Source organism: Sus scrofa, chromosome 10, assembly GCF_054392235.1.
Source record: "Sus scrofa isolate SSC_HxYL_T2T_F1_AM1 chromosome 10, Sscrofa_HxYL_maternal_Yorkshire_Landrace_v2.0, whole genome shotgun sequence".
Lineage (NCBI taxonomy): Eukaryota > Metazoa > Chordata > Mammalia > Artiodactyla > Suidae > Sus > Sus scrofa.
In genome coordinates, this window is record NC_139392.1 from 22,110,152 (window position 1) to 22,129,635 (window position 19,484).

Consider the following 19,484-nt stretch of genomic DNA (forward strand, 5'->3'; position numbering starts at 1 on the left):
AAGCACGGACATGTATGAAAACCAGCTTTCATGGCGAAACCATTACTATTACCAAACACCTTTACCTACACGCTCAGCACACGGCTGCTGCTGCTAGTGGTGGCACCCCTGCCCATGGCACTGGGCGAGGCACAGCCTGTCCAGTCCCCTCCCTCCTTCAGCCTCTGGTTCTGGTCCTGCACTGTCTCCACCCCCCGCATCACTGTCACTGCCCGCCCGACTCCACTCTGCTATTAAAGTCACGCTTCAAACTGTCATTTTCTTTTTAATTTTTAATCAGTCTATGTTGAGAAAAAAAATGGGGATTTGATCAAGCTTCCAGCTCTCACTGCTCTATCAGCATAGCAATTTGATGGATCAGAGTTTCGTCTGTATTTGTCTAAAACCCAGAGGAGAAAAGGAATCAACTCCACAGATCAACATGTATTTGAAGAGACACCTCAGGACTCAGGGAATTCTTTTTTATCAATCATTTTCTTAGGAACAACACCCAGTGGGCACTGGGAGAGCACATGGAGGGGAAGCTGGGTTGACAGGGAGGCGAGGCAGCCAGAGGCGCCAGAAGCACAAGCAGAAAGCATCTTTCTTTAGGCTGGGTGGCCAGCCTGCGGACCTGGCAGGACAAAATAAAAGGAAAAAAAAAATCCCACCTCATATTTTATTTGGAGGAGGAGGAATGTGTTTTCAGAAACAATTTCTGTTTTGAAAAATTAAATATGGCTGTTTTGGAAGCAGGGGCAACAACCCTAAGAGGTAACTAGACAGGGACTAAACGATTGAGATAACACTGTCGTGTAGGATCTTTTAAAAATGCCCCGACAAACATTACTGTGGTAACTTCTCCACCATGAGATGTATTTGAACACATTCTGACCATGTGTAAGGTCACAAGATTTATCCAATGCCATGGATCCCTGTGCTAGACCATGAATACAAATGTGACATCTCAGCAAAGGACAGTCCAGAGGACAAGAGCTCTTCTTTTTGAAGGAATTTCCAGAAAGCAGAGTCTGGCTGAGTCTTTCTTTTCTCACTGGAACCGCCACATCCCGCGTTAGCCTCGCGTTGCGCAGAGCTGTCCAGCCCAAGGAAGTCCGTCCAAGAGACACGCGAGAACCTTTCCCTCTGGGGGCCCGCAGGGGGCGCTCTGCTGCTCCTCCCGCCGAGGCTGATCCATCCTAACCTGGAGTCCAGAGACAGCTTGAAGCAGATTTTAAAAGCGATTTACATAATGTGACATGCTTTCGGAGGACGCAGGTAGTACTCATAACATAAGTCAACGGGGGATGTGGGATTCGGTGGGATACACGTGGAACCATCTGTCCCAAGGTCCGCAGCCCGAGCCGCGCTGAACACCTTCCTCCAGGACCGCGCAGGCTTTCCCCTCATCCTTTTGTTCCTCACTCGTCCTGCAGATCCTCCAGTTTCATCGAAAAGCCCTGCCCCCGCCGTTTACCAGCCTCACTGTTGAGTCCAGGATGTATGATGTGAGTCCCTGTCCCCATGTTGATAAATCCATCCCCCACGCTCTGTCCTTCCGACGCCTCAGTCCAGGTACAAGGTTCCCATCCCCCAAGGGGCAGCAGCATCATCCGGACTTTGCCCGGCTACGGATCGTCTTCCATTAGGGGGATCTCTGCAAAAGAAGAGGTGGTTATTAGGTTAATTCACCAAAAAAACACTGCGAAGATCTGGAGCTTTATTAACATATCTACAACCAATCAATCAATGTTTTAAAAAAATTTAAGGCGTTCCCGCTGTGGCACACCCGGATGGGCAGCGTCTCTGGAGCACCGGGCCGCAGGTTCGATCCCCGCGGAGCACAGTGGGTTACAGGCGGATCAGGCATGGCCACAGCTGTGATGCAGGTCACAGTGTGGCTCCAATCTGCTCCCTGGACCCAGAATGGCCAAAAAAGGAAAAAAAAAAAAAATCTTGAAATCAGAAGAAGAAAGAGTTAAGCACATAAACCAAGCCACTGGAACATCTCACACCCAGCTCATCAAAAATAAATTCTCAGGCCTCGACCATGCGCCCTAACAGTCATACAAACCAAAAGGATGGTATGAAGAAAAGGAACGCTATGGGGAACCAGGAGAGGCCCTGTTTCCACGTGGTTGCTGCTACTTCCTGTCAGTATCAGCTGGAATCACTGCTCTGCTTTGCAAAGTGGGGCCGGTGCCCCCTTCCCTGGAAACAGAGCCCTAATTCGCCTGATGCATTTGTACTATTTTCCCACGAGCTGCCATGTGCCTTTCCTTGTGATAGGCACACATACATCTTTCATTTTACACCTGGTACACATCACCTGTCATATCCAGAACCTCTCCAGGGCTGGGCCCTCCTGTCTGCATCTGGGGCTTCCTTCTAGCAGGTGTGTGTTCTTCTGATCCTAAGCACCCCTCTCAGAAGCCCTGCCTAATTAAGCGAGAAAGGAGAAGAGCCTCCTGGATCCCATGGACCCCCTGAGAGTCAAGCGTCTCCCACTGCAGCCTGTGGCCCGGTGCTCTTTTGTGCCTCGGGAAATTTCAATTAATGGGCTCATTGCTTGTGAGAGGAGGGTCGTTCCTTCCCGTAAGTGGCCTTGCCCGTGGCCTCCACATGCAGAGAGAGCCAGATGCCTTTATGCCCAGGCGGAAGCACTGATCTGGCTCTGAGCCTGGGGGCAGGGAGGGGGCTGGGCAGGGGCGGCTCAGGCCCCGGGGCAGATGCTTACCATCGGCGATGTCGATGCCCGGGCTGGTGGATGCCACCTCCCCTGCCGTACTGGGAACTGTGTCGGGGTTGTCGGAAGCGGGGCGGGTGCCCCCTTGGCACGTGGGAGGTGAGTACAGACTCTGGAGAAGCTCCGACGAGCCTGAGACGCTGTCACAGGTTTCCGACTCCCCCGGGCCGGTGTCCATGTCCCCTGAGCCGGGGTACGCTGGGGGGCTCTGGTCGTCCACGGGTAAGGGGCAGCCCTGGCCCAGGGAGGCCAGGTACCCGGGGCCTAAGGCACTCAAGCCGCCACTCACAGCCTCGTCGTAGGACGGGAGCATGACGGGCACACCGTCCACCACCACGAAGTCGGGGTCGCTGCTGGAACTCCTGGGAGGCCCCCTGTGGAGAGGAAAGTGTGCCAACCTGTCAGGGGACACATGATCATCCCCCACTGCAGGTTGGGTCCTCAGGCCCTCAAAGGGCAGCAGAGCCTTGCTGCGATGTGGTGCAGTAGATCCAACCTCCCTGGCAGGTCCCCTCTGGCAGCTGGTGTCCCCTGGGGCCACGCTGCTGGCAGGAGGGGTTTTCTTCTCCTCACTGCTGCTCTCTGGCCTCCCTCTGCTCTACCTCGCTGCCTCTGGTCCCTGCAGTCTCCTCATGCTTCCTTCTCCCCAGTTTGGCCTCGTGGCTGTAATATCCTGGGCAAGGGACCACGTGGCCCATTCCCACCCATTATCCGAAAGTGGCCCTGTAGTGTCCCTTGGGAGGGCTGCTGGAAACGGAAAAGCTTGGCAAACGATGAACCCCGAGTGTCCCGTTTCAGTGACCCCTGGGCTGCTTCTGCCTCTTGTTTGTTTTCTGCTACAGAATAAAAATCACTCATTTTTCATCAAGACAGAAAAGCAACCAGAACAGGAACAAAAAGGAACTCAGAGCACCTGGTCAAGATCTCTGGGCTCACGGTCGCCTCCCGACCCTGAGGCCACCTAAGCTTCGCCCACGCTGCCCGGGAGTGTGGGTTACACTCGTGGCTCCCGGCCTTGCCCTGGGCCTCCTGTCCCCAGCCCCTGCCACACCACTTGGCTGAGTGTGGGTGTGTCTGATGCCAAAGCCACAGTCCTGAGGACCACTCTGCTCCTGGCCCCTGGAGGAGTCCGGGGGGCTAGTAAGTGGCCAGTGGAACTCGCTTCCTTAGTCCTTGTTTGGAACTGGTGCCCAAGTGATGGCACCAGAGCAGAAAGGAAAGACAATGCAGCTGGGGGGAGCCCTGCATCCAGTGCACCAGTGCCATGGACTCCAAAACTGGAGGAATGAGACTCCAGACACTGGCAACCGAGGTGGAGGGAAGCCTCAGGCCACGTCCCACCGATGCTTGAGTTTGAGTCCACTGGCTTTTTTCTTTTTTTTTTCCCCCCCAATACATTATTTTTTTTTCTACCCAGTCACACATACATGTACCCATTCTTTTTTCACATTCTCATGCTCCATCATAAGTGACTAGACGTAGTTCCCAGGACACAGCAGGATCTCACTGCTAATCCATTCCAAAGGCAAGAGTCTGCATCTATTATTAACCCCAAGCTCCCAGTCCATCCCACTCTCTCCCCAACCCCACTGGCTTTTTGGAGCATCTTGCTTAGGGATTCTGGTGGGGGGGGGGGCCTGGATCCACCCTTCTTAAGGCCACCCAGAGATGGGGGGAGCTTGCAGGGCCCATGCACCCCACCCCCAAAGGCAGGAGCCTAGAGGAAAGGCAGAGTTTGCTCCAGTTCCGACTTCTCTGCTCTCTCACAGCCCTTGTTAGTAGATCCTGGACCAGCCAAGCTGCTCGCCTCCCTGCCTCCAAGGCCTCACGCTGGCCTCCTTTCTCACTCTGGTATCCCTCCCTCCTCACGGTCCCTTTCACTTACAGGCTCCCTGGGTGGGCAGCCCAATGCCTCTGTGCTCCCTTTTCTCCCTAATAATGCCCAGCATCCAGGCTCCCTGAGCTGGCAGGGCCTCCCCAACCCCCACCCCTCGGGCTGTCATCAGCATCTCTTCAGCACCTAGCCCTCTGGGACCTGGAGAAAAAAGTCCTTCCTGGACCTGCCCCTGAGAATCTTCTCATTGATTTGCATTGCAGAGACCAACTTTCCCACAACCAGAGAGGAACCCAAGATGGAAAGACTCAGGCATTTAAAAAAATATATGAAATTATGTGAAAGAGTTTTAGGGAAAAATTTTTTTTAGGGCCACACCCGCAGCCTATGGAAGTTTCCAGGCTAGGAGTCAAATCAGAGCTGCAGCTGCCAGCCTACACCACAGCCACAGCAACGCAGGATCTGAGCTGTGTCTGCGACCTATACCACAGCTCACGGCAATGCCGGATCCTTAACCCACTGAGCAAGGCCAGGGATCGAACCCGCAACCTCATGGATACTGGTTAGTTTGGTTCGTTATGCTGAACCACAACAGAAACTCGAACTCCCACCCCTGTACTTTTTTTGTTTGTTTGTCTTTTTGTCTTTTTAGGGCCACTCCCATGGCGTATGGAGGTTCCCAGCCAAGGGGTCTAATCGGAGCTACAGCTGCCAGCCTACACCAAGCCACAGCAACACCAGATCCGAGCCGGGTCTGCAACCTACACCACAGCTCATGGTAATGCCAGATCCTTAACCCACTGAGCAAGGCCAGGGATCGAACCCAAAACTTCATGGTTCCTAGTCGGATTCGTTTCTGCTGTGCCACAACAGGAACTCCTACCCCTGTACTTATTAAATGACTTCTCCTTCCATTTGCTGAGTGGCTCTAGGTTAGAAAGGGTGCTGCTGTGGTTTGTTCTGGACAAGCTGCCAGAGGGGAAGGGGCACAGGTAGCCTGGGCACTGGGAGGGACAGGCCACCTCCGAGGGACCTTGACAAACTCCTCTCCAGTGGTGATGACAGGAAGGATGAAGACACTGACTGAAGCTCACCTGTGCAGCCCAGGAGCACGGGGACCCCCCGCCCTCTGCCCGCAGGTCTCACCCCATATGCTCAGGTCCTACTTGCAGGCAGAAGCTCCTGAGCCCTGACCTAGCTCCCTATCCAGAGCCTCTCCCCCTGCCTGGGACTTGCCACATTTCTGCACACTGGGTTTCTCTCTCTCTCTCTCTCTCTTTTTTTTTTTTTTTGCTTTAGAGCTGCACCTGCGGCATATGGAGGTTCCCAGGCTAGGGGTCCAATTGGAGCTGCGGCCACCAGCCTACACCACAGCCACAGCAATGCCAGATCCAAGCTGCGTCTGTGACCTACACCACAGATCATGGCAACGTCAGCTCCTTGACCCACTGAGCAAGCCCAGGGATTGAACCCGCATTCTTAGGGAACTTAGTTGGGTTAGTTAACTGCTGAGCCATGACAGAAACTCCCCTGCACACTGGTTTTGAACTCCTGTTGGGTCACGCACCTTGGATTCTGCCCCTAATTCGTGCTGTATATTTCTTATTCTCCCTGTGGCCTGGAAGCTCCAAGGGAGACAACAGGCCTGCACATCGTGGGCAGTGGGGGTGCCCTGGGGGTTGGGGGGTGCGGGCCTGACTGTGCTCCCCCCAACAATGCCTGCTTGAGACCGTCTAAGCAGGGCAGGAGGCAGACAGGGGCTCATGGGGCGGGGGGGTGGAAAGAGGAAAATGAGTCTGTCTCCAGCTTGGCGTTCTGAACTTGGACACCCCAAACCCCCCAGGAATGTGGTTTTGCTTTCTCCCCTTTTCCCCCTTAGAAGCTCAGCTCTGCCCTCATCCAGGCTGGCTGTCCACTCTCCGTGGCTCAGGGCGGCTCAGGGTGCCAAGGACCACCCAGGGCTGTGGCACTGACCTGGGGGGAAAGTGGGCCTTGAACTTCGTCTGGAACATCCTGGCCAGGATGACGAGCAGCAGCACCAGCAGCACGCTGGTCGCCGTGAACGCCACGATCTTCCACGTGGTCAGCAGGGTCTCGTGGGAGCTGGGCCACGTTTGCTCTGCCGGGAGAGAGAACAAAGCAGCGTGTGAGACGCCCGGACGCTGCTGGCGTGGCTTCCCGCGTGCTCCTTGGCTGGATTTGCCCTCTTCCCCTCTCCCAACTCCTCCGGGCTGGTCCCCGTTGGGAGGCCTCCAGATGCCTAACAAGTGCTTCCCGCAGGCTGCCTTCAGGGGAAAAGTGTGTGCCCGAGGTGGGCAGAGCTGGGGGTGGGGGGCGCAGGGGGCGTGCCCTGGCACCCTGATCTCCGTGTGCTCACGCCCCTGGTGCGAGGAGACCAGTGCTGAGTTTGGTTTGCTGGTAATTTGTTTTCGTTTTTCTTTTTTGGCCACCCAGAGGCATACGGAGTTCCCGGGCCAGGGATCAGATCCAAGCCATAGTTGCGACCTTAGATGCAGCTAGGGCAACAAGCAACACCAGATCCTTAACCCACTGTGCCGGGCCGGGGACCGAACATGTGTCCCAGTGCTCCCAAGATGCCTCCAGTCCCATTTCGCCACAGCGGGAACTCCAGGAATTTGTTATTAAGTATGAAGCATGGGTGGTTGCAAATGGCTTATGTTTTTTGCAGAGACAGCTGGTCTTACCCATAATAATATCATGTGTTGAGTGGAAGAAAAAGGCAGAGATATGCATCACTGGGTCACACCCGGGGCCTGTGTCCCTGTCAGTGGAGGGGACATGTTGGGGTGAAGGCAGAGTGCACAGAGGCCAGGTCCTTTCACGGGTCCTAGGGGTTTAGGGACCCTGTTCAGAGGGTCAGCAATTTAACCTGGGCCCAGGCAGGTTGAACAGGGCTTGAAATCACCAGCTGCGTGCATCCTCAAAGATGAGTTTCCAGGTCTCGTTCCTAACACTGTGTGTGGGGGAAGAGGGACAAGGCTCAGGGCGCAGCCACCGGCCACTGGGTGTGGTCTGGACCTGGACAGTCCGGGGACAGCCTGGACGTGCTCACCTGACTTGATGCAGTAGACTTGGTAGGAAGGAAACCACTCCCCGTACTGGCAGGTGATGTACTTGTAATCACTGGTGAGGCTGTAGCCAGGGTCGCAGTAAAACTCCACCACGGTTCCGTGGTTGTAGCGCTCACAAGGCCGCGGGTGGCAGATGAAATCGCCGTGGTTCACCATGGGAGGGAGCGGGCAGACTTGGGCAGTGGGGGAGAATAAGAGTTTCAGAACCACACGCTCATCCTGGCCCAGCCCTCAAACCCGAGATCAAGCCCGGAGAACACGTCACTCAGAGATGGGCTGACACGTTCGTCATCAGACCTATTCGTCACTGGCGTATTCACCATCTGGCGAATGTCAGCCCCCTCTGTCCTTTCCCGGGAGGTCAGATGGAGCCTGTGATGAGATTCCGAGCACGAGCTGCCATCACACGGCAGAGTGAAGCGCATCATAAAGGCGAGGTTCGTTTTACACGCAAAGGGGGAGCCTAGTTAAGACAGTGTTCAGCGGCTCTATTAAAGACGCCTGCTATCATGTATGTGCCAGACCACCTAGTAAATAAAATGAAGATGTCTACGGACCAAATCTTCAGCGAAAACAACAGCTATCCCGAGCCTGTCTCTGTGGCTACAGGAGTCATTTGGGGCTGTCCAGAGCCCCAAGGGTCCCTAGTCTGATTCTCAGATGCCCTCCTGGGGTTTGGCCAATGACACATACGTGGCTGTTCTGGTGGCTCTGCGTGCAGGCCCAGGCCACAGTCTCCTGGCTGCCCTGACCAGCAGGGAGGAGCCCCGGGTCCTGGGCTAGGTTCTGTCACCCACACACTTTGCGACCTAGCGGCAGTTCCTTCACTACTTTAAGCTTTCACTTTCTCCTCTGTAAAGTGGAAGCTTATCCTACCCTTTTTTTTTTTTTTTTTTTTTTTACTTTGCTTTTTAAGGCCACACCTAGGGCATATGGAAGTTCCCAGGCTAGGGGTCAAGTTGGAGCTGCAGCTGCCGGCCTATGTCACAGCCACAGCAACGTGGGATTGGAGCCTCGTCTGCAACCTACACCACAGCTCATGGCAATGCTGGATGCTTAACCCACTAAGCAGGGCCAGGTATCAAACCCATGTCCTCATGGATATTAGTCGGGTTTGTAACCTGCTGAGCCACGACAGGAACTCCCCCAGATGCATTTCTACCTGGAAAAACAAAATGACACCTCGACCACCTCGGTCTGCCTGGCATTATCAGCACTCGGTTGCCTGCCTGGCCAAAGATCCAGGAACTGGTTTCCCTGAGACAGGCTGCATTTCCAGACCTTCTGAAGGAAATGCCTCCTCACGTTCCTGTCCCAGGATCCTGATCCTATTCTTTCCCTCGTTTCTGCATTTATTTAGCACACATTGCTTGGACGGCCACTGAAACTAGGTATTACATGGATCCCACCCCGTGGGGCTTGCTAAAGACAGACGATAACTAAGTCAACAAATGAACACTGATGTGGCTGGACAAGCCTTCTCTCTCTGCTGAATAAAACATCGACACCAACTCACACTCACACACACACAGGTGGTGTGGCAACCTGCCTGTCCACCCCTGCCCCCGCCCCCAGGGGGGCTGGAAGGCTCCTGGGACCCAAAGGAGCCAGATGCTCTTTCATGGCCAAGAAGATCCGAAATGTAAGCTGGTACTGGCAGGGGATGAGAGAACCAGGGCTGCAAAAGCTTCCAAAAGGCCAGGCCACCTGGCTTCCCCTGCAGTGGAGACGGGCCCGGGGGGGCGGCTGCTGTGTGCACCCCACGAGGGAGACCCCGAGGAGCCCCAGACACCAGAGCAAGGGCCCCGGGCTAGAAAGGGAGGCCAGGGTGTCCTGGGAGGTACATCCCAGGCAGAGGGGACGACACACAAGAGGGCCAGCTGTGCGCATGAAGACAGGAGGGGATGTGTGTCAGGATGGGGGAGGGGTGCCCACGGAGGAGGAGGAGGGGCTGCCAGGGAGGTGAGCATGCAGCTCTGTGAACCCCGTGCAGGGAGCTGAGATTCTGTCCTAAGTGACAGGGACTAAGAAGTAGCCTAGACCTACTTTCATAAGCAGCTGTGAGAACAGGGAGCAGCGGTGGTGAGGCTGGTAGGGGGGGGCTTGGAAGGACAGTGGCAGTGAGTGACACAGTGAGGAGTGTGATGGGACCTCTTTCAGAACCCCCTGTTTCTACAATGGGACTTTCTAAGAGATGGAATTAGGGGCCCAAGGAAAGAAAGAATCAAGGATGACCCCCAGATTTCTGCCATTAGCGCCTGGGCAGATGGGGGTGCCATTCACCGTATCAGGTTTTTGTTGGATTGTTTTGTGGGAAGAGAAAGGTACTGAGTGTGTGGCTTTGCCCTGCTCATGTCCGAGCTGCCAGTGAGACCATCATGCATGTGTCAGCCAGCTGCAGAAAGTGCCGTAAAGAACACAGGAGTCGTGAGCCTAGAGATGAGACTTAAGACCACTGGGCAAACTCACGGAGGGAGGGGGGGTAGAGAGAAAAGAGGAGGGGTCCCCACCCAAAGGCTGAGAAATCGGCTGGACTGAAAGAGGCTGTGGCCAAGCTGACGGAGAGGTGCCACGGAAGCCAAGAGATGAGCTGTTTGGAGGAGGAGGCAGTGGTTCCCAGCCAGCTGAGAAAGCTGGGGACAGGAGAGGGAGCCTGTGATAGGGACAGAGTAGCAGAGGTGGCCGTAGAAGCCCCAGTGGGGGATCTTGATAAGGCAGGAAACCTGGGAGAGATTGAAGGACCACTGTAAATTCAGGAAAGCCATCAGCACAAGGCAGCCTCGCTCGCCTAGTGGAGATGCGAGAATTGCCTCAGGTCATCGGGTGAGGGGTGGGAGGAGGTCTGCATTCAGATTCAGACCCAGGGCAGGAGTTTGAGAACCACCCTTCTGCCGACCTGAATACACACCTTAAGGGATATTAAGGAGGAGCTGCTACTCCCAGAAAGGAAGAGGCTGTCTTTTCCAGCCCCCCATGCCCCTTGGATAATAAAACTAGCCCACCGGAGATCCTTGGTCAGAAGCTTCCCTGCGTGCCAGCTTGCGTCTCTCACAACCATCCTATCTTAATAACGCTGTTTCTTGCCTATCACTTTGTCTCTGGCTGAATTCCTTCCGTGCAGAGGCCTGAAGAACCTGGATCTCAGTGAGTCCAGACACAGGATGAGCAATTCTAATTTAAAACCGTGGGTTCAAGTCCCAAGCTGGCTTTAGGTTGGGTTCGTGTCCCGGCACATGGGTTCAAGTCCCAGTCTGTGCTCTGGCTGGGTTCAGGCCATTAGCGCTGTCAGTTTCACCTGGATTTGGCCTCGTGGGAGTCATGGTGACCTTGAGAAGCAATCTGAGCACAGCCCCAAGTGGCCAGTGGAGAAGGGGTAGCGTGCGCTGAGGAACGGGGCGCAGGGAGGAGCAGGGCGCAGGGAGGAGCAGGAAATGACTCATTAGAGAAGCTTTGCTGAAGGGAAGGGGCCTGGGGGCAGCAGGAGGGCCAGGAAGACCCTGGCCACCCCCCACGTGTAGACCGTGTTTACACGTCCTCTAGGGAGTGGCCAACACAGAGGCCAAGGTGGATGATGTGGAATGGGAGGAGGAACGCAAGGTCATTATGAAGGTGAAAGACGTGATCCCAGGCGCAGGAGTAGACAGACTGGCCTCTGACAGGAGCAGGAGGGGAGCCGGAGGGAGGAAGAACCAGACACAGGTATGCACGGATGGAAGCCAGGGTGTGACCCTGTGGTCGAGCTGCTCTCCGAAGGCCCCCTCCCCCAAGGCAGTACGAGCTGAGGCCACTGCTGGGGGCTTAGAGTTGAGAATTCCCTATCACTGGTCACAGACCTTCAACCATGTATATATTTCATTATGAGCAAAAGAGGAAGATGAGGTTTTAAAAGTCTGTGTGCCCCGTGAATATTCAGAGAAATTATTCTGGGGGACGGAAGAATGTAAGCCATTATCACCTCTATTTTTTTTTTTTTTTTTTAGCACATATGCAAGTTCCAGGGTCAGGTATCGAATCCAAGATGCAGCTGCAACCTACGCCACTGTTGCAACAACACTGGACCCATAACCCACTGCATCTGGCTGGGGATTGAATCTTCACCTCCGCAGAGACAATGCCAGATCCTTAATCTGCTGTGCCATAGCGGGAACTCCCCTCTAGTTATTTTTTTAGTCCTTCTGAGCCACACGAGCCCAGGGATCTGAATTGCAGGTTTCCGTCCTTCATCTCCCATAAGTTCAAGCAGCCCCCTGGGTGTCCTCGCGCAGGAAGGAGCTGGCCCTCTGGTCTGTGCACCCAGACTTGCCCCATGGGGTGGAGGCTGGTGCTGGAGGCTGCTGTCTGTTCCCCCATCCCGGTCCCCTCTCCGTCCTGGACACTGCTGAACATGTTCCCCAGGGTCCCTTGTTCCTCTAAGTTCCAGTCAATGGAATGTGGGCACAAGGGATGACTCCTCCTCCAGGCCTGATCCATGGAGCTCTTCCCAGCTTCTGGCTCTAGAATGAGACGACCCCCACCCCTCCAAGGGGTGCACCCGGAAAAACCAGAGTCTCCACTGGGCCCTGAGTGACAGGGAGGAGAGGAGGCACTGGCTGACCCACACTCACTGATTCCCCTGCGTGAAAAGAAACGTGTGTTTTGTTTGAGCCCTTCTACATTTTTGGAAACTTTCTCCCAAGAGTGGGTTTACCACCTACGGGCACGCAGATAGCACAGCAGTTGCTTTCCTCAGTCAGCTGCTACCATGCCCGGCACCCACCCTCCCCCGTATTAACACTCCATCTGAAGAGCATCTTACGGGTTGAAGTCAGTGGTCCTTCAACCCCGCATGTGAGCATCCCCCAGGGAGCTGTGCCTAAGGGGTCTGGACTGGGTCCTCGGCTTGGCGAGGTCTTGGAGGCGCTGTGGATTCTACTGGGTGGTCAGAGCTGAGAGCACTGTCTCAGCCATGGAAATAGAGAGCTGGGAGATGACGCTCCCTCAGTGCGCCCCCTGCTGGGATGCAGGGCTGTCAACATCCAGGGGAGCCAGGGTGCGAATTAAGTTGCCAGAGTTTCCAGTGGGGAGCTTCACCTTCCACTCAGCCCTTGCTCTTCCACGGCAGTCCCTGAACCATCAGTTTTGGGATCAGCTGGGGTCTTGTTAGAAATGCATCATCTCAAGCCACAGCCCAGACCTACTGAATCGGAAACTTCGTTTTAGCAAGATCCCCAGGTGCTTCAAGGTACAGTCTGAGAAGCACGGCCCCAGATCACGAGGAAGCTTTGCAGCTGAGCTCAGGGACGAGCAGCGAAAACTCTCTTAAGGCTGGAATCTGGCCCTCAGCCGGCCTGGCAGCACACGAGGAGGTGGTGGGAAAGCCAGCAATGAATCCAAAGTCATCATCTTCAGACCAGCAGCACGAGGTCCACGCAGCTCCCGAGAGCACAGGCACTGCGCAGTACACGTGGGGAACTGCCAAGCCTCTGCCTGCAGGAGTTCTGCTGGCTTCTCATCATCAAAACTGCCACGGCACCAACAAGCTTGCCCCAGGCTGATCTAAGTTTGGTTAATGATTCCAGGAAGCTGCATGGCACGCTCCAAAGCCAAAACCCAAACTGTTTCCAAGGCTACATCCAAAAGCTTGCTTTTGGCTCAGGGAAAATCAATACATTTATACAGCACATAACACTTTCCACTTTTATGCTGCTCTAACAACACGGAAGGCAAATGAACGTGTCCACCCAGGGAAGCAAATGATGACCAGGCTGAGGCTTTGCTTATTTTGAGGCTGGCTGGAGCCCCGTGTTTATTTGCTCAGCGATGTGCTGACAGGTGAAATTTAAGATCAATATCATGCAGCAGCCCTGGGGGAGGGGGCTCTGATCTGCTTCTAGCTCAGAGTCACCACCTTAGGGTGTCCCTGACAAGGCATCTGATGACGACTATGAAACTTCAGAGCAAAAAAAAAAAAAACCAACAAAAAAAAAGGATTTCACGTACAAAATCCAAAGTGCATCTGGTTTGGCGACACGGTGAAGCCACGGAGGAGCTCCCAGGTGAGGGAGCAGGTGTACAACTGTGATTTACTCTGACAGCTTTTTGCAGCAAAGCCTGGCTGGTGCTGGACTCTAAAGCCGACCCGTGTTTCTGGGCACTGATGAAGTGTGCTTCCTCCTTTGTAGGGACCAGAGCACCAGTCCAGTCCTGCCTCACTCACCACACAGTGAAAAGAAATCACGTGACATCTGCAGTGTCACCGTGTTCGGAAGGCTGTGACCATCTTCCCAAACAGGATTCCTACAGTTGTGACACCTGCGGGTCATTGGGCAGCTTAATTTTTTGGAAGGGAGAGAAATCAGGGGCCCAAGATTAAAGTTAACACAAATTAACACAGAAAGCCCACAGGTAGGGAGTTCTTGTTGTGGCTCAATAGTAATGAACCCAACTAGTATTCATGAGGACACAGGTTTGATCCCTGGCCTCACTGAGTGGGTTAAGGATCCAGCATTGCCTTGAGCTTCGGTGTGGGTCACAGAGGCAGGATCCTAAGTTGCTGTGGCTGTGGCGTAGGCTGGTATCTGCAGCTCTGATTCGACCCCTAGCCAGGGAACTTCCACATGCTGTGGGTGTGGCCCTAAAAATCAGAAAGAAAAGAGAAAAAGAAAGTCCACAGTTAAAGGAGCGCTTAGGATGAGTCTCTCCTGCCTCTTCCCGCAATCAGAGAACCTTCCCACCATTAGAGATCATGCTGAATATAAAAATGTGGCCAGTGTATCCTGGCAATTTTTAAGTTCTTTCCCCACAAACTGGACCAAGGCGCCATACTGATACATGAATGTGTTGAATTTCTGAACTTTGATTTTTCCACCCATAAATTTTTTTCTTAAATTTCTCGTGTCTTCTCCTTCCTATCAGCAAATCCTAGCAGATGAGGGGATAAATAATTGAGCAGCAAGTTCATCAAAATGGGAAGCAATTGGTTATGCTCTGTTCCTAAGTGTGAGTACACACACATGTTGTGTATATGTTACACGTATGTGTATGGCCCTATGTTGCACACAGAAAATAAACAGCCACATTTCCTGCTTGCAAAAGTGCTTCTGAGGTTTACATACATATTTCTTAGTGTTCTGCTAAAAAAAAAAAAAATTGCCAGTCTGTAAAAAGTACAAGGCTTTCCTGACATCTGAATGTCTTTGAAAACTGCTGTCTTAGAAGCAGTGGACAGTGAAAACAGGGGAAAAGGGGAAAGTCAGCCACCAGAAGAGGAAAGGAGAGAGGGTGAGAGTGAGAACGTGAGAAAAGGCTGGGGAGACGTAACTCATCCGTGGACTAAAGGAGCTTTGTATAGCACAGAGCTTACACTTCCCTGGGTTCAAATCTTGGCTCACACACTTAGGAGCCCTGTGACCTTATAGGTACTTTATTTAACCTCTTTCTGAGGTAATTTTAGTTTCCGTCTTCTGTAAAATGGGAACAATGATACCCACACTGCAGAGCTTTTTATAACAGTTAAAAATAATAGCTGTAAGTCAGCAAGCACAGTGCCTGACACAAAAATAGATGCCCAATAAATAGATAGCTGCTCTTATCAGTAACTGTATTACATATAAACATAGTCGCTATATTCGAGCCAATGAAATAACATGTAAGCAGAAATGACAATGACAACTTTTAATGAGCTCTTATGGTGAGAGCGGCAGGCACTATTCCCCTTGATCCTAACAATTTTGCACAACAGATGTTGTTACTGTCTCGTTGTAAGGGAATCGAGGCTCAAGAAAGTGATGTTACTTGTCCAAGGTCAAATAAATAGAAGAGCTGGGATTTGACCTTGAGCGAGACCTATTCAGAAGCTGTGCTCTCCCACCGAGTCTTGCCAGGGGGTTTTAAGTGTGCACAGGGGCAGGGGAGGGGAGGGTAGGCCACACAAGGACCAGATGTGAGAGCCATGGTTTCTTGATCTGCTCAGATGTGGGCTGTGGAGTGGGGTCAGCATTTGGAAAAGCCTTGGAGCCTCTAGAGGGAAGCAAGGCGAGATGGGGGCCACTGATGGACACAGAGCCCTCCTGTTCATCCTCGGGCATCAGCAGGATGCTGTGGGCGGGGCCAGAGGTGAGGCCAGCTCAGGACAGGGCTGTGGGCAGAGTCCAAGGATGCTGGCCCCCTGGGGTTTGGGAAGCCTTGAAGATAGACCATTAAACCGGATGCAAGAGGTGGAAGGAAGACAAGAAGGGCAGCTGCTGCTTCTCAAGACAAGCCAAGGAGTGCACGTGGTGCCGGTTGGGTGGTGTACCCCCAAAAGTTGTGTTGAAGCCCTAACACCAGGTACCCATGCATATGGTTCCCTTTGGCAACTGCAGAGGTGGTCAAGGTGAGACGAGGTCATACCACAGTGGGGCAGGCGCTCCATCCAATACCATAGGTAGTCATTATTATTTATTACTTATTTGTTTATTATTATTAATAATATTAATATGTAAGTATTTATTTATTTTTGTCTTTTTAGACCCACACCTGCAGCACATGGAAGTTCCCAGGCTAGGGGTCAAATCAGAGCTGCAGCTGCCAGCCTACACCACAGCCACAGCAACTTGGAATCGGAGCTACATCTGTGATCTACACCATAGCTCCCTGCAATGCCGGATCCTTAACCCACTGAGTGAGGCTAGGGATTGAACCTGCATCCTCATGGATACTAGTCGGGTTCATTACTACTGAGCCATGATGGGAACTCTGTTATTTTTAAAAAATTATATTGACATATAGGTGACTTACAACATTATGTTAGTCTCAGGTGTCCAGCAAAGTGAACCAGTTATACCCATACATATATCCATCCTTTTTCAGAGCCTCTTCCCATACAGGTTATTACAGAGCATGACAGGTATTCTTCTACTAGGAGGAGAACCAGGTGGAAGGCAGATGGCCACGTGAAGATACAGCCTCATAGGGACAATGATGCAAGATGACAAAGACAGAGGATGGGAGGGTATAGCCATAAGCCAAGGAAGACCAAGCCCACTCAAGAAGGAAGGGCTCTGGATGTTCTCATTGCGGCTCAGGGGTAATGAGCCTGACTAGCATCCATGAAGATGAGGGTTCAATCTCTGGCCTCTCTCAGTAGGTTAAGGATCCGGCGCTGCTGTGAGTTGTGGTGTAGGTCACAGACTTGGCTTGGAACCTGCATTGCTGTAGCTGTGGTGTAGACTTGTAGCTGCAGCTCTGATTCTACCCCTAGCCTGGGAGCTTCCAAATGCAAAAAAAAAAAAAAAAAAAAAAAGAAGGAAGGAAGGGCTCTACCCTGGGTCCCAGGAGCACGATCCTGTTGACACAGGGACTTCCAGCCTCCAGAACTGTGTGAGGACATTTCTCTTGTTTTAAGTCACCCGCTTGTGGTACTTGGTGCTGGCAGCCCTGGGACTCGAGGACTGCCTGCATCTATCCCTGGCCGGGGAAAGAGTGGCCAAGCCCTCAGGCCAGGTGCACAGGGAAACAACCAGGAACCAGGAGGGCTCCTGGCTCATGTCAGAAGGTCACTGGAATAACCAGACACGGAGACTTCCTCCAAGGGACGTAAAACACACAGAAAGTTGTGTACCCGGGAGCGGTTATGTCCTGAGATACGCTTTAGTGGACAGAGCAAAGCAAAAGCGATGTGAGCCAACGCAGCTCAGGCCTGGGGCCTTAAGGGCCCCCTGGGGAGGTAGGAGATGCTCCTCTTGGGAAGCGGTGGCAGGAACCAGGCTGGGGAGCCTTGGGCTTTGGAGATAGTCGGGCCACCGGATCTTTAAAGGTCAAGTGCTATGAGCGGGACGTTCCTCTCACACGCAATCTTAGTCACGGCTGTCTCTAGAAGTCTTGTCTTCCCAGCTTCCTATACATTTACGTGTCTTCCCAATTCAAAAAATTTCTTGGATTGAGATTTTTATGGTGTGAAAATACAGATCGATGTCGGCACCGTTGAAGGGACTAGTTTTAAAATCTGAATTCCAATATTATTGGTTTCGTCTTAGTATTATTATTATTATTATTTTTGCTTTGTAGGGCCGCACCTGCACCTGTGGTGTATGCAAGTTCCCAGGCCAGGGGTCGAATCGGAGCTACAGCTACTGGCCTACACTATAGCCACAGCAACGTGCCAGATCCAAGCTTCGTCTGCAAACTACACCACAGCTCACAGCAACGCCAGATCCTTAACTCAGTGAGCAAGGCCAGGGATCAAACCTGCATCCTCATGGATACTAGTCGGATTCATTTCCGCTGAGCCACGACGGGGATGGGAACGCTTCTTCTTTTTTTTTTTTTTAATGGCTGCACCTGCACATAGGGAAGTTCCCCAGCCTGGCATCAAATCCAAGCCACAGTTGTGGCAACACTGGATCCTTTAAACCACTGTGCAGGGCCAGGGATGGAACCCACACCTCTGCAGCAACCCGAGCCACTGCAGTCAGATTCTTAACCCACTGCACCACAGTAGGAACTCCCCAGCTTCTTTTTAAAATTCTAGCTGTTTCCACCTCCTTAAAGCCTGGACCTATTACTTCCCTTCCCAGGAGTGGGAGAGATGGTGTTAGAAAATGCATTCGGTTCTCATCCACCGAAGAACAAACAGGCCAGCATGTGAGCAAAGTCCCAGACTTTTCTGCAGGATCCCTGGTGCTGGGAGAAGGAGGCGGAATGATTAGATGTGGGGCTGTATCTGCCAAGTGGGTAAACCTTAGAGACACCTGGGCACATTTAGTCAGGCACCAGCTCTTTACAATGATGAAACCCCAAACCACAAAAAACCCTCCTGTACAAAAAAGAAAATGATGGTGAATACGGGGATTATGTTACAGGTCCTACGAACAAAATGAATGAACGGCACAAGACAGCCAGACAGACGTGGAAAGGTGTGATTTTTTCACTTGCCCATCATCCCCAGTGTCTACTCACTTTGGGGAAAAAGGGGAATCGTTGTCATTGCTTGAAGAAAAGGGGGGCTGGGGGTGGGAGCTGGGGGGAATGAACCCCAAACGCCCCTGCCGAAGACTTCTTGGGGCCTCTCGGCCTGCAAATGCCAGAAGTGACTGGAACGATTTATTACCTTTTGTGTCGCACCTGATTGCAAGTGGTTTCATTACCACGAAATACCCATCATCTGAGTTTCCAGAGAGGGAAGAAGGAAATAAATCCCGCCTGGAGCAGCAATGGAGAAGATAGTCTAGAGTTTAAGGACAAACACCCACGTTTTCCCATTTGTCCCGGCCATCTATTTTCTGGGCATAATAAAGTCCCCTTCTCAGCACAAGCTCGTGGCTCAAACCACTGGCCACAGCTCTGCGGTTGCTTAGCTGTGCAGTCCTTTCCCTGACCTGATATTTAAATATCACAAAATAAAGACTTCTGCTTGCCTGCCTGTGAGCTTTTCAAAAACACGAGACTACAAGGCAAAGCAGAAATACATTTTTGTAAGAACCATGAGTGCAGCAGCAGAAAGGGACTGCTCCACCCCCTGCCCCCAACCCTGAATCCACCCCAGCCTGTGAAAAAAGGGGTAAAAGATCTCTCTGCCATGAAAGGTGTGGAATTCAGATGAATTCAGAACAGTTTCCCCAGGAGAAGCTTGCGTGTAGGATTCCTGTTTTGTATGAGTGGCTTTGATGGCAGAAAACGTGCAGCATCCACAGTGACACAATCTGAAAGGGGCTTTGACAGAGCCACGGCACCAGGGATTCCGACCTACTCCATGGCCGATGATTCGACCCAGCCCTGCACGCCTGCACCCGAGACCTTTCCATTAAGATATGAGGGTTGGTGCCTGGCTCCAGATCCACTGTTCCCAGGATGGGCTGCCTTCCCCGGCTGAGAG

The 19,484-nt window shown here is 52.8% G+C and overlaps 1 protein-coding gene across 6 annotated transcripts in view; it reads right to left on the bottom strand.

Annotated features, from left to right (window-relative positions):
- Positions 1–257: 257 nt before the first annotated feature.
- The window catches only part of SUSD4 (sushi domain containing 4), a 169,030-nt gene continuing 149,803 nt past the window's right edge, over positions 258–19,484 (bottom strand). For 3 of the 6 annotated variants that reach the window (XM_084979351.1, XM_084979354.1, XM_084979350.1), the window contains 4 exons: positions 7,633–7,824; positions 6,534–6,678; positions 2,717–3,099; positions 258–1,636 (listed from right to left, as the gene is read on the bottom strand). In XM_084979351.1, the coding sequence (XP_084835477.1) occupies positions 1,608–1,636; positions 2,717–3,099; positions 6,534–6,678; positions 7,633–7,824 (749 nt within the window). In that variant the 3' untranslated portion in view covers positions 258–1,607. Of the gene's footprint in view, positions 1,637–2,716; positions 3,100–6,533; positions 6,679–7,632; positions 7,831–19,484 lie in introns of all 6 variants that reach the window. The other 3 variants (XM_084979349.1, XM_084979353.1, XM_021064474.2) reach the window with 1 other exon arrangement.